The 14,631-nt window shown below is 41.4% G+C and overlaps 1 protein-coding gene across 2 annotated transcripts in view; it reads left to right on the top strand.

Moving 5' to 3' along the window:
• Sesn1 (sestrin 1) overlaps positions 1 to 13,988 on the top strand; it is an 86,390-nt gene extending 72,402 nt beyond the window's left edge. For both annotated transcript variants that reach the window (XM_055615951.1, XM_055615952.1), the window contains exons 3-10: positions 757 to 957; positions 2,003 to 2,185; positions 3,559 to 3,801; positions 7,747 to 7,894; positions 8,893 to 9,005; positions 10,417 to 10,607; positions 11,861 to 12,005; positions 12,801 to 13,988. In XM_055615951.1, coding sequence (XP_055471926.1) covers positions 757 to 957; positions 2,003 to 2,185; positions 3,559 to 3,801; positions 7,747 to 7,894; positions 8,893 to 9,005; positions 10,417 to 10,607; positions 11,861 to 12,005; positions 12,801 to 12,887 — 1,311 coding nt within the window. In that variant the 3' untranslated portion in view covers positions 12,888 to 13,988. The remainder of the gene's footprint in view (positions 1 to 756; positions 958 to 2,002; positions 2,186 to 3,558; positions 3,802 to 7,746; positions 7,895 to 8,892; positions 9,006 to 10,416; positions 10,608 to 11,860; positions 12,006 to 12,800) is intronic.
• The last annotated feature ends 643 nt before the right edge of the window (positions 13,989 to 14,631 follow it).

Here is a 14,631-nt window from a genome sequence, read left to right as displayed (position 1 = left end):
TATGCGGTTGCGAGTACACGGTGAACTGCCAGCTTTTAAGGGAACGTCTTCATGACCCACATCGTGGCATCTGAGTGCTTGCTGGTCAACAACATGTTTTACAGAGTTATTCAGAGTTAGTCATGCTTTGGCAGGGAGTTGAAGGGATTAGAAAGCTGTCAGAGTCACATTGATTTCTAGGATTTCATGATGCATTTTAAGCATCTGTATTTAATCAAAGTAAATCTGAGACTTGTTTTTGACTCGTCCTGCACCTGCTTATATTTAGATCTTGCTTAAGGTATGCTTGGAAACAGAGGTGCTCAGTCTTGCCCAGGTCCACAGGTTGGTAAGAATGCTATACTCTGGGACTTTTATATATATATATATATATGCAACTTTGCTTTTTTGTCATAAGAACTGTTTGCTGTTAACTGTGGTTCTCTTTTCATGAAATGAGCATAGTGTCGTAAGGAAACATTTTAGTGTCTGCTTGCAAGCTCTGGGCATTTAACAGCCTAAATCTGCTTCTGTGCCTAGATTCTTGTCAGGTCTGTAAGCAGCCTATCTGGACAGCCTTTAGCTGGAGCCCAGCCTTTGTTGTTCACCCCACCGTATAATGCCACTATTCTTCTCTTTTGCTACAAGTTTAAATCCATAACCCCCATCTTAGCAAGATTTAGTCTACTTCTAAGTGAAACAATACAGCCCTTTCATATTTTCCTTAACACCAGTTTATAGTTTATGTAACTGCAGTTTTTCCTCTTGTTTACACAGATTCTGCAGGTGGGGAGTGAAGATGCACAGATGCATGCTTTATTTGCAGATTCCTTTGCTGCTTTGGGTCGTTTGGATAACATTACATTAGTGATGGTTTTCCACCCACAGTATTTAGAAAGTTTCTTAAAGACTCAGCACTACCTTCTGCAAATGGATGGACCATTACCCCTCCACTATCGGCACTACATTGGAATAATGGTTTGTAAACATCCAGTGATAATTTCTCTCTGCCTGGTTTTATTAATTTCTTTAAGATGATTTATGTTTTTGACACAAGGATGAATACTTATCTATATTTATTTTGACTTGTAATAACATTCTTGCCATTTAGCTTCTATTTTTCCTGGTTTTAAATGAGTATGCTTTCAAATATAACAAAACAAACAAACAAACAAACAAAAAAACACTACATGTGGTTTTATACAATACTAAGAGCTATCCCTTTAAAAAAATTTAATGCGTGTGTGTGAGTGTGTGTATATGTATGAGAGTGTGATTGTGTGAGTGTATGTGAGAGAGTATGTGTGTATGCGTGAGAGAAAGTATGTGTGTGTGTGTGTGTATACCAGAAACAACTTGAAGAAGTTAGTTCTCTCCTTCCACCATGGGATTTGGCTCAGGTTGTCAGGCTTAGAGCCTTTATACTCTGAGCCATTGTGCTGCTCCAGAACCATTCTTTCTTAGAGGTTAAAGTAGAACATAAATTTAAGAAATGCCTCCCTCCCTCTCGTTTTCCCTTCCCCTCTCCCCCTCCCTGCTCTCTGGCAAAAGTCTTGTGTAGCCTAGACTGTCTTCAGATTTGCTGTATGTCTAATAGTGACCATTTCCTGGTCCTTCTGCCTCTACTTCCCAAATGCTAGGGTTATAGCATTTCTATGAAAAGTTTGCATTGACATATCTGGTGTTAAGCCCACTCAATTTGTGTATAATAATCTGTCATTTTATGATTGGCAGCTTAATTGAAGCTGCTTTTTAGTCAGAGGATCTGAAAGCTGGCATAGGAGCAACATTTCTAAAGATTTTTTTAAAGTAATATTTTATTCCCAAAAAATTTCTGAGATGTTTTCTGTGGTACATTAGAATCTTTTAATTTCTAAATAAAATATGTATTTCTGTAGTCTGGAAAACTTAATCCAAATAATCAAAAATCTATTTTGTATGTAAACAGATTTTGTCAAGGAAACAGATTTGTAATAGTTCAAACTTTTAACATCATTGCTTTTTTTTTTTCTTTTCTGTGAAGGCTGCAGCAAGGCACCAATGTTCCTACCTGGTAAATCTACATGTGAATGACTTCCTTCATGTTGGGGGGGATCCCAAGTGGCTCAATGGTTTAGAGAATGCTCCTCAAAAACTACAAAATTTAGGAGAGCTTAACAAAGTGTTAGCCCACAGGCCTTGGCTTATTACCAAAGAACACATTGAGGTATGTATATAGTGAAATAGCATGTCTGCAGTGTCACATTGTTAAAAATTGATAATGCTTTTTAGAAGCAGTTCTGGGTTTGTAAGAAAATTGGATAGAAGGTTGGGGTGTAGCTCAGTTTATACAGTGCTTGTCTAGCTTTCGTCATTTCCTAGCACTGCATAGGCTGAACTTGGTGGGACAAGCCTATCATTCCAGCCCTGGGGAGACAGAAGAAAGGAGGAAGACCCTAGGTTCAAAGTCACTGTCAGCTTCATAGCAAGTTTGAAGCTGGCCTTGGATACACAAGACTGAGTCTCAAAAAAACAAAGGAAAGAGAAAGGAGGAAAGGGAGAAAAGGAAGAGGAAGTCAGTTAGGGACTCCATAGACACACATTTTTGTGCTGTTATCATCTGGACTTGGTGTGCTGTATTTACTTGTAAGCAATGAGCCGATGTTGATGACCCTGCTGTTAACCGAAGTCCATACCTCTCACGGGGTTAGCTCTTTGTAAGCAACAGCGTGTTGCTGTTGCTGTACATCAGAAAATGGCACTCATTGTGTTGTGCTTTCTCCTGAGCCCCCACAGCTGCTGCCTTCTAATTATATCTACAATGTACCATTTCCAGAATGTTCTGTAGTTGGAACCATACAATACAGAACTTTGCGGGCCTGGCTTTCATTTAGCAATATGCATATGCGGTCACTTATTTTTACTTTTGAATTTTGTTTGTTTTCAGAGAAAGAACTGCTGTTTCTGTATTTTTTGTTTGTTTTTGGAGAGGATCTTGCTCTGTAGTCAAGGCTGGCTTGGAATTTGCTTTGTAGCTCAAGCTGGCCTTGAACTTTTGCTCTTCCTGCCCTCTGGAGTTCAGGAACTACAAATGCGAGCTACCTCATCAGGTTCTTATCTTTTTAATGACTTCATAGATTATTTATTTTTACTGCTGAATGACACTCCCATTCATCTACTTAAGGGGCCTCCTGATTAGTACCGTTTAAGAGGCCTGATAAATCACAGACACAGACATTTGAAACACAGGTGTCCAGTTTAACACAAACTCACTGCATTTTCTCTCTTAACATAGTAATGCATCCATTATGCAATATCTGAAACTCCGAAAATATTGTAAGCAAAATGGAATTATCTTGCATTTTTAAAACAATCATTTCAGAGATTTAAAGTGACACTGTATCAGTAGATGTTAAGCTTATATTCATAAATACATTGTTAATAAAATTTAACAAATTTTAGGTTTTATGTATCCTAAACTGTAATCTTAACCAGGCTTTGTAGAGTGTCTAGCCCTGTTTTTAGTCAATTTTTAAATAATAGGATGAACTCTGTTCTTGCCAACACATCTCAGATTAGCAATCCGTCCTTTCCCACCAGGGGCTTTTGAAGGCTGAGGAGCACAGCTGGTCTCTCGCGGAGCTGGTCCACGCGGTGGTCCTGCTCACACACTATCACTCTCTTGCCTCGTTCACGTTTGGCTGCGGAATCAGTCCAGAGATCCACTGTGACGGTGGGCACACTTTCAGACCTCCTTCTGTTAGTAACTACTGCATCTGTGACATTACGAATGGCAATCACAGCGTGGACGAGACGCAAGTCAGCTCAGCGGGAAACATTTCCGTAAGTATCTAAGGTTTGCTGTGGGAGTGTATAAAGACTAGTTACTGCAGCCGTCGCTAACTCTGTCCCCCGCTGGCCTACTGGGAAACCTGTCCTGTTAAGTCCATAAAGGCATTAACTGTCTTACAAGGATGAATTTGTTTCCACCTCCAATGTCCATCACTAGTCTAGACACTAAGGGATAAACTATGAGCCCTTCTTGGGTAGTTTACTCTCATTTCAGCTATGAGCCATAGGAGCCAACCAGGAACAGCTAATACTGACCATCTGCCGCTGTGACAAGGGAAGGCATAAAATAGTGTCACCCAGAGAGAGGAGATTTCTGGGCAGCAGCAGCGTTGCTGCTGCTGCTGCTGCTGCTGCTGCTGCTGCTGCTGCTGCTGCTTCCTTCTCCTCTTCTTCCTCCTCTTCTTCTTCCTCCTCCTCCTCCTTTTTCTCCTCCTCCTTCAGCAAAAGGCTGGCTTTTTAATTGTTTGGCTTTTAGAAAATTAAACCAACTTTGATCTCCTTTCTCCCCCCCCCCCCCCCTTTTTTATATTTACTTTTCTACAAATACAGAATCTTATGATACCAGCTGAATGTAGATTTGTTAAAATGCTGTAGTGGTTTGAATGAGAAAGGCACCAAATAGGTCTGATATTTAAAGGTTTGGTTCCTCGTTAGTGGAGCTGTTTGGGAAGCATTAGGAGGTGTGGCCTTGTTGGAGGAGGTGTGTCACTGGCGGTGGGCAGGCTTTGAGGTTTCAGAAGCCCATACCACTCATAGCAGTGCTCTCTGCCTAGTGCCTGCATGCCTGCTGCCGTGTCCCCAGCATGATGATAATGCACTAACCCTCTGAAGCTAGGCTTCAAAGGGTTAATTAATTAATTAATTCCCAGTTAAATGCATTCTTTTATAAGCTGCCGTGGTCGTGGTGTCTCTTCACAGCTATAGAACAGTAACTAAGACATTTTCACTTCTACCTTCTATCTTTTGCTTTGTTATTCCTTCAAAATCACTTGGCACAATTTAATTTTTCTTCATTAAAAACTGTGTGTGTGTGTGTGTGTGTGTGTGTGTGTGTGTGTGTGTGTGTGTGAAAGAACCACTTTGTGGAGTTGGTTCTTTTCTTCCCCCTTTACATCAGTTCCAGGGATGAACTTTTGGTCTCTAGGCGTTCCGTGTAAGCACCTTTACAAACTGAACCATTTTCAGTGGCTCACAAGCTGAATTTGTCTCCAAGTGACTTTAATTCTCACATACAATTGTTAAAATTCCTCGTATTCTTAATAGTGAGAGACTTTTATTTTGTACTTGAAAAGCCATAACATAAAAATAGCTCATGGTCACCGTGCACCATCAGCATGGGACGCAAGCCAGTGTGCACAGGTTGGCCGTCCTTGACTCATGTTTGCTGCTGGGCAGGTTATCACGCCTCTCTGAGCTGGGTTCTTTCATGTTTCCTATAAAACATAAAGTTCTTGTGATAAGGTCTTAAATATCCCTAAAGAGTTCAAATGCGCACTTCAGTGTTCAGCGTTTATCACTTAGATACAGTGAAATTAACAAATGAAGAATTATCACTTTTCCAGGATTGCCCACATCACAATTCTGACAGGTCTCAAGACTAAACAATAGGCTGCCTGTAGCTACCAATTCTTTCTCAAAGCTTGGAGATTCTACTGTGGCTGTGAGATTGTGTGTTGGTTGCGGGGTACTGAGAGTTGGCTTCTTACCTTTCCCTGGCCTTAGTACCAGACTAATGTACTGGATTTTCTTGCTTGTTTTATATTAAGAGATGACAGATAGAAGTTAAAAAACAAAAGTGGGGCTTTTATTTTTCTAACTCATCAGCTCCCTATACCCAGAGTTTAATTTGGATCTTCTAGAAGGTGTATAGTTTATACTGATGGCACTGGACAGTGAGCTGATAGAGCCTGTTCTTCAGGTGCCTATCATTTATACAACTCCACTTTTAGATTTAAAAAGCAAATTAAAAAGAAGTTCCATATACAGTATTAATGTTAACATTGAATTGCTACCAGGCATGGTAGGCATTCCTGTAATCCTAGCACTTGAGAGTAGGAAGATTGCAAATTGTTTGATTTGTTTGTTTGAAACAGTCTCTTTATGTAATCCCGTCCGTCCTGGAACTCACTGTGTAGAATAGGCCGGCCTTGAACTCACAGAAATCCAACTGCTTCCGCCTCCCTAGTTCTGGGATTAAAGACATTCACCACCACACCCAGCTTGGAGGGTTGCAAATGTGGCACCAGCTGGTGCTGCACATTGAATTCAAGGCTTTAGGTACATACTGAGACTTTCTCAGATGATGGCGGTGATGATGATGGCAACCTGTACTTTTTTAAAACCATCCCAACTTTTGCAGATTAGTTAAGTAGCAAAAGTCCCATACTTTGCTTTTCTTTTCCCTTCAAAAAATTTCAGGGTAATTTACCAAGAATTATCTTTCCTAAAGACAAATAAAATGTAAATAATTTATCTTAGTGAATTAGTGAACAAGATAGATCAATGAAGATGGTGAAGAATAGTCTGGTGCATAACTATAAACTCATCACAGGGGAAGTATATGCAAGAGGATCAGAAATCCAAGGACATCATGAGCTACATCGCAAGTTTGAGGCCGCTTTGACCTACATGAGACTTTATCGCAATAAAAATTAAGTAAAATAGTATATGTTGAGGTGTATCTTTTTGGCGCATTGTTTTGGGTTTGGTTATCTTCGAGCCTGAGAAAAGTGTGTGTCAGAAGAACTTGCAGTCATTATGGAAACACTTCCTATCATAGGTTACTAAAGAAAGGGCTTAGTGTGGGATACCTTAACATAGCATAATTTTACCATATGTCAGATAAAATATAAACATGGGCAATAGAGACTTCTTAATACAGAGTTGACAGTCATGGTAGCGCAGATCTGTTTGTTCCAGCAAATTAAGCAGGCCCCTCACCCTTAGAGATGCTTTTATTCTAGGGGAGAAAGCTCTAAGCCAGTATCATGTAAATATTACAAGTTGTGTTTGATGCACTAAGGAAAAGAAAGAGTTCTGTAAGAACTCTGTAAGAATGATGGGAACTGGGTGAAGAGGCCTAGTGTTCAAGACAGTAGGCTGACACCTGAAGGACCGGTGAGTGGAAACAGTAAGAGAAGTGAGGTCTCAGCACATGCATGGGTGTTGGGGATGTAGCTCAGGTGGCAGAGTGCGTCACAGACGCACACTTGTAATCCAGCACTCAGGAGGGGTGGGTCTGAGTATGAGGTAGACAGGGGAAAACATTACTTTTGTATTTGAACACTTGTATTTGAATTTTTAAATCTTCTTTTATGAAATGCGTCTTCCAAAGATTCGATCCAGGGTTTAGAGAAAGGATGCAGCAGTGTTAGGAGTGTAAATCGTTTCTCTGCTCGGCCATTTCGGTGCCGGCACCCCGAACTATAGATAAGGCACTGTGGTAGTCATCCGGCAAGTGACAGCTGCTGGCCCCATTCACGAGGTCAGCTGGCCAACTCCAGCCATGTGAGGACATGTCTCATTTTTAATTGGGAAACTGTATAAATAGAACAATTACTATTTTTAAAGTGACAGACATGTTGACAGTGTGTACTCTGTGTACTTATTTACCTGAGCAAGTAGAAACCAAATCTCAAATACTCCATTTTCAATTCTGCTTTAAACTGACAGTGTTAAGTTTTGATCTTCAAAATAGTGTAAGTAGTTACTATGTTATTTTATAATGTTAGAAAGCATAATTTCTTGAAATATTTTTCTCCTAAAATCTCTATACCCAGTAGGCTAAAACAGTTATATTTATTAATATACATTATTATAAGAAAATCTATTTTTATTATGTTCTGGTAAGATAAAGACCTTTATGAGACAGACTTAATGAAATTCCTAAATTTCATTCTGTGCCTGCCATATGTACAATGAATGTACTCTCTTCAGGTAAGTGATTCCATCTTTGAGGTCGAAGCCCTCATGGAAAAGATGAAGCAATTACAGGAATGTCGAGATGAGGAGGAGGCAAGCCAGGAGGAGATGGCATCACGGTTTGAAATAGAAAAGAGAGAGAGCATGTTTGTCTTCTCTTCAGGTAAGAACAAAGAACAACCTGAATATGGTCAATGCACTTTCTCTTAGAAGCCCAACTTTTTTACTTAGAGAATTTTAATACATTTTTAAAAGCAGACCCAAAGGCATGTCTTTTCAGAAAGGCTGGTGCATAGATTTTTTTCTACTTACAAGTAATTTTTAAGGAAGCCAACTGAGAAAAGGTAGGAAGTGCAAACAGCACAAGAGTAAGGGGTGGAGCCCGAGTCATTTAATATACCAATGTTCCCTGGTTTTCTTTTTTGTTTTTTTTTTTTTTTAGTTGTATTTTTGCGAAGGGGTAACAGGGTGTGTGCATGCCACAGCACGCCTGTGGAGGTCAGAGGACAACTGTGGGAAGGTGGTTCTTTCCTTCCACCACGTGGGTCCCCTAAACACAGGTTGTTGGAGTTGGCGGCAAGTGCCTTTACCCACTGAGCCATCTCACCAGCCCAGCGATGATTTAGTTATCTGAAATATTATCCAAAAGGGGGTATTCTTAACCTAGAATCCGTACTCTCGAGATCCTAAAACAGACAAAATTAGGGTAGAAAAACAGAGTTCAGGGTCAGTCAAAGAAGAAATGAAAGACATGCAGCATTCTGTGCGTGTTTATTTTACCACAGAGAATCGTGGTTTTACTCCATTCTGTAAGCAAGACTTTATTGTGGGGTTGGGTGGGTGGACTGCTCAGTGCACACAGAGCCTGGGAGCCATCCCCAGCGCCACGGAAACCGGTCATGGTGGCACAGGCCCGTAATCTCAGCGCTTGGGAGATGGAGGCAGGAAGAGAAAGACGTGCAGGGTAATCTAGCTACATGGTAGGGTTGAGGCCAGCCTGGGCTACCTGAGGTGATTTACGACTCATATCTGTTTTGGTTCATATTTATTATTTAGTGTCAAAAGTGGTTCATCTTACATTTGTTTATTGTGAGTAAAATGAATTACATCTTCTTTTCATAAAGGTTTTAAGAGTTTTTGTTTTTCTTTTAATCGTTTCAGATGATGATGAAGTTACACCAGCAAGAGACGTGTCTCGGCACTTTGAGGACACTAGTTATGGCTATAAGGACTTCTCCAGACACGGGGTGCATGTTCCTACCTTTCGTGTCCAGGTAAAATTGTAACGTGTGGAACCTAGCTGTTTAGAGACCTCTCAGAGTGATATGTGTGGAAACGCCACCTGGGCTCGAGGTCTGTATTCAGTGCTCAGCAGGTGCTGCCACAGAGTGGCAGCCGCTCTCGCCTCCAGGGCAGAACGAAAGCTGAGAATTAGTACTTACAACACTTACAGATTATCTTTTCTGCACTTAATCTTGTAAGGTTTTCAGTTCAGCAGCAGAATCATGCTGATGTTAAATTTATTGTTTAATAAATGTATGTGTTAAATTTATTGTTTAATATTTAAGTAAAATGTTAAACAGGTGAATTTCTACTGTCAACTTGCCCAATTATTGGTTATAGGCCAATGTTAGTAATAACTTTATTTATTAGAGTTAGGAGACTAGTTAAACTTTTAAGGCTTTTTTGCTTCTTTGCCCCCACCCAAACTAAAATGCTATTTGAAAGACAAAATTCGGGTACAAGGAAGAGTTGAGCTGTCATGAAATTCATATCGAAAGGATTACTATAAACCAAAAGGTCTCTGGAAAGAGATTAGAATGTAAAAGATTTGGGCTAATACACAAAGGGAAGCTGAGAATGTAGCCCAGCTCTGAATTGTTAGTCTCAGTTTAGGTATCCAGTGAAGGTTATAAAGAGACTGAATATTGAGAATTGCAAACAAGGCTTCCTGCTTCCATTGTTGGGAAGAAGCTTTACACTGGTTGAGAATGCCTCAAATGCCAGCACTGTGTACCGTAGGTTAAATGAGCGTGGTTTTGACCAAAAGTTAGAGCATAATGTCAAAAGATATGTTCTAGGAAAAAAGAAGAGAAAGGCAGAGGTAAGGGCTTCCAAGTTGTTTGGAGCAAAGAGGCATTGAGGAGACTGTATTAGAATTAGACTTGTTTAATAGGGTGAAAATCAGATTCGAGAGAAAGAAAGGAGGGATGAGTAATGGATTCACTGAACTGGATTTTTTATATTCATTTTGTAACATTTTCTTGTTATGTAGTTCAGGATGGTCTCTTTCTGTCTCCCTGCTTTATCTTTCCAAGTATTAGGATAATGGGCATCAGCTACCATAGGTGGCTTGGAAATTCACGAAATTTGAAGAACATTTCAATGTCTGCAGCTTGGAATATAGGAGAGGAACCGCAACCTGTTTTGCCGTAGGAGGATAGGTGGAAAGAGAGATAAAAATCTGTTGCTCCCTTCGTTCCTAAAGTAGATCAAATTACAATTCATGGCCTTTCTCATGCTGCAATATGAAAGTGAGAGTAGACTGTAGTGCTAGGGAAACTGAGGTTCAAAGTCAGCGGTCGGATCCCAGCTGCTGGTGATGTCATGCCCTGCCGCGCTGTGGACATGGAGCTGTTATGCCACATGTCATGTGTTCATAATCCCTGTCTTCCTTGTGTTTAGGACTACTGCTGGGAAGACCATGGTTATTCTCTGGTGAATCGTCTTTATCCAGATGTAGGCCAGTTAATTGACGAGAAGTTTCACATTGCTTACAATCTTACTTACAACACCATGGCAACGCACAAAGATGTCGATACCTCGATGCTCAGACGGGCTATCTGGAACTATATCCACTGCATGTTTGGGATTCGGTTAGTCGCCTTCCTTCCTTCCTTCCTTCCTTCCTTCCTTCCTTCCTTCCTTCCTTCCTTCCTTCCTTCCTTCCTTGGTGTGTGTGTTGGTGTGTTTGTTTTTTCAAGGTATGGTTTCTCTGTGTAGCCCTGGCTGTCCAGGACCTCACTCTGTAGACCAGGCTGGCCTCCTCCCAGGCATCTGCCTGCCTCTGCCTCCCAGAGTACTGAGATTACAGGCGTGTGCCATCACTGTCCAGCCTAGTCTGCTTGGTTAACATTTATAAAGCCATTTCTTCTACACAGAAGTATTCAGGCATGTACACATGTGCGCGCACACACACCCTCGGCTCATTCTTACAGTTCTTGAGCTTTGCAGGCCCACTTTGTTATAGTTCAGGCTTTCCCTTTCACCAGATGGACAGGTGAGGGCAGAGGGCGGGACTGACAGGTGCCAGCTGACTTCTGAGGGAAGAGCAGGCAGGATGCCCCAGCACACGGGAGGCAGCCGTGGTCACTGCGCATCTTCCTGTTGTCCTTTATCTCCCAGCGTTATTCACAGATCTCAGCCTGTGCTACGGCACTACCATGGAGCTCTCTCAGGGCCTGTTAGCTTTCCAACACGCTGTGTTCTATTGAGAATATAAACACTCAGTGCCTCCTCACACACAGATCCTACACTGTGTGGCTTTCTACCTGCTTTAGCCGAAAAATCTGCTTTCTCATATATTTTATCAGAGACCTCCAAGCTCTCTTTAATTTACACTGCTTGGGCCTTTAAAGTACATCCAGCCAGCTTTAAACTAATTTCTGCTAATCTGTGCCCAGGCGTTGGCCTCCTGGCCAAAGTTACAGAATGAGCTTTGCCAAGAACTTTCTCCGTTTTCCATTGAAAACACAGTAGGTAGCTGTCAAGCCTGTGTGATCTGAAACCCATGATTCAGTGGTCAGACATGCTGCAGGCAGGCATCTCCGTCCGCATCATTTAGAATGGACACGAGACCCCCACATACCAACCAGCCCTCATGTTCCATGCACCCCTGACGTTTTTCCTCATCTGACCCCAAAAGCTCCTTTTACACAAGTAAATTGCCATCTTATGGTGTGTAATAATACAAATTCTTCATTTCAGCACTCACTACACTTTTCAGAGCTGGTTTCAGCATGGCTGTGTATTTGTGAGTGAATGTGTGGGGTTCCAGCATGGCCATGTGTTCTGCACATAGCAGAGAGATCATACGTTGACAGGAGTCCTTTCCTGCGTCTTTTGACAGGTATGATGACTATGACTATGGTGAAATTAACCAGCTATTGGATCGTAGCTTTAAAGTTTATATCAAAACTGTTGTGTGCACTCCTGAGAAGGTTACCAAAAGAATGTATGATAGCTTCTGGAGGCAGTTCAAGCACTCTGAGAAGGTATGTGCTCACGGGGGCTGGGATACTCTGTACTTTACAGTCATTTTTATTCTCCTTTTCCCAAACCCACTCCATCATCTGTACAACCTGAGAAACATCATTCCAGAACAGCCATCTCAGGTACCCCTTAGAGAGAAGTGCAAGAATAGACGAGCAGGCTGGTCTGTCCTCAGAAATCCTGGCATAGCTGTCTCCGCCTAAGACAACCATTCTGCACAAGCTTTTGAAAACTAGGCTTAGGCAGAAATGGGTGGACACATATTTCTGGAAATTGATGGTTTGGCAGAGAATTGTAGAAGTCTGGCAAAAGAGTGAATAGATTTTTCTGAACTATAACAAATATCCAGGAAGACATGTGGCCAAATGTAAATAGAATAAAACATTTATCCCAAAGATGTCTGACATTGGTCTGACAAATGAAGACTTAAGTTCTTTGGTAGCACATAGAATATGCAGTTGGCCCTTCAAATGTAAGCAATGTATGCTTCCGTACATTGAACCGAGGATCACAGATATTGACAACAATTGTGTATGTGCCAAATCTGTGCAGTGGTTTTTACACGCATTTATATGTATTCTAAGTAGCAAGAGGCTGTGCACTGCTCGTGTGTGGAGTATGCTACTTAGTACAAGAGACTAGAACATCCAAGGGATTTGGTTATGCAAGGAGAATCCTGAAACCAGTTCATCACGGGACAAGTAATTGTACTTATTTGGTACCATTTTTTTAATTGAATGCACTGAAAAACTGATGTTTATGACCTGCCCTTACATGATGCTGTATTTTATACTCAGGTCCATGTTAATCTGCTTCTTATAGAAGCTAGGATGCAAGCAGAACTCCTATATGCTCTGAGAGCCATTACCCGCTATATGACCTGATGCCTTTCCTCCATTAAAGACTATCCTGGAATGAACAGCAAATGTAGGCTACAAGGGGATGGAACCAAGCCCCAGGACCAATGGTAGATAAAAAAGAATTCAGAAATCCGTTGTGCCATGATTCCTTAGTGTCTGCTCTTTTACTGTGGGATACCACTGCTCGTCTAGCAGTGAACGCTTGGCGGCTTCAGCATTAGAGCTGTGAAGAAAGGCTGCTGGTCACAGTGTTTGCTTTTTGACAGTACGAGATGCTGTAAACTTGTTTCAATACAGCAACTAGTAGTTCTCCAAATCCTGTTGCTCTGATGTAACCAGGTAACAGGCAGGAGCTGTAAAGGCCGGGACTTGGGTACTAAGTTCATACATAAGGAGTCTAGCAAGCTCAGTGCTGCTTTGGCTGGGGATAAGGTCGTGGCTGCTCCAGCTAAGCTACTCGTGATTAAAGTGAGCGCGGCTACTACCTGAGCCTACGCACATACTTTGTGTGGTTTTGAATTGAACTTGTACACGTTCTTTTTTTTTTTTTTTTTTCTTGCATCTAAAAAAGCATAGAATTATTACTCACAGCTCAGCAAAGACCTTGTTGCTGGTAACAGTTTTTTTTTTTTTTTTCCTTTCATTGTAGTTTTTAAAATTCAGTTATTGGATGATATTACAGTGGCATTCTTAAAAGATTTTCTCCAAAGAGCAATCTTAAAATAAAAGAGTGTGAGTTACAAGGCAAACAGGCTGTCTTTGAATGTGCTGTTTCCCAAGCATTCTCTGACCCTGGAGGGCAGCTCTCTGGTGCAGGGGTTTCGTCTCCAGCACCAACAATGTGGAAAACGTTGCTGCAGACTGCTGCACATCCCAGGGGCCATTCTTCCCCAGGTCCCCCCCCCCCCCGCTGACCCTGTGACCCTGTGCAGCTCCTGGAGGAGTAAAGCTGGAAAACATTTTAGTGAAGCTATCAAATTTGTATCTTGATTTACAAAAATGCTAACTTTGAGATACAAACAAGTTTGCAAAATTGTATTAAGTACTTTGTATTTTGGAACCGTGAATTGCTTTTGAAGTCTGTCAGTATTATTGGTATTTTTCAATAAAGACTAATTTTCTGCAGTTTGCTTTCTTAACTTGATAAGTCGCACTTTAGCTTTGCAGTTAGCACAATCGAGTTTCAGTTCCGACCCAGGGAGAGCCACATGTACACTGGAGTTGAAGAGCGGCCAGTGCTAGATGGCAAAACCATTCTGAAGCCTGATGATTTATATGGCACAGCAGTAGGGGTCTTCAAGGATGTTGTGTTAGTCCATTTTTCATCACTATAGCTCAATAGGGAGAACTCAATACTCTTTTTTAAAATTATTTATTTTTATTTTATATACATTGGTGTTTTGCCTGCCTGTGTATCAGTATGAGGGTACAGAATTCCTGGAGCTGGAGTTACAGACAGTGGTGGGCTGTCCTGTGGGTGCTGGGAATCGAACTTGGGTCTTCTGAAGGAACAGCCAGTGCTCCCAACAGCTGAGCCATCTCCCCTGGAACTGGATATTCTATAAAGGACAAAAGTCTACAACTAGACAGACACAAACTCCTTCAGCTCATGATGGAAAAGAAGACAAGAAACGAGCCAAGGAACCCATTCCTATATGAAAAGTTGCCATCCAGTGATCCAGTGCCATTGCCATGAACCAAACACTCCTCTGGCCCACCCTCAGACTACAGCAGATAAACACCCCTAGGAGGAGCTTAAAATCATCTT

This window comes from Psammomys obesus, unplaced genomic scaffold (assembly GCF_907164565.1).
Source record: "Psammomys obesus unplaced genomic scaffold, mPsaObe1.curated_primary_1811, whole genome shotgun sequence".
Taxonomy (NCBI): domain Eukaryota; kingdom Metazoa; phylum Chordata; class Mammalia; order Rodentia; family Muridae; genus Psammomys; species Psammomys obesus.
Note: the sequence above shows the minus strand (reverse complement) of the source record. Positions and strands in the feature narration are given on the sequence as shown.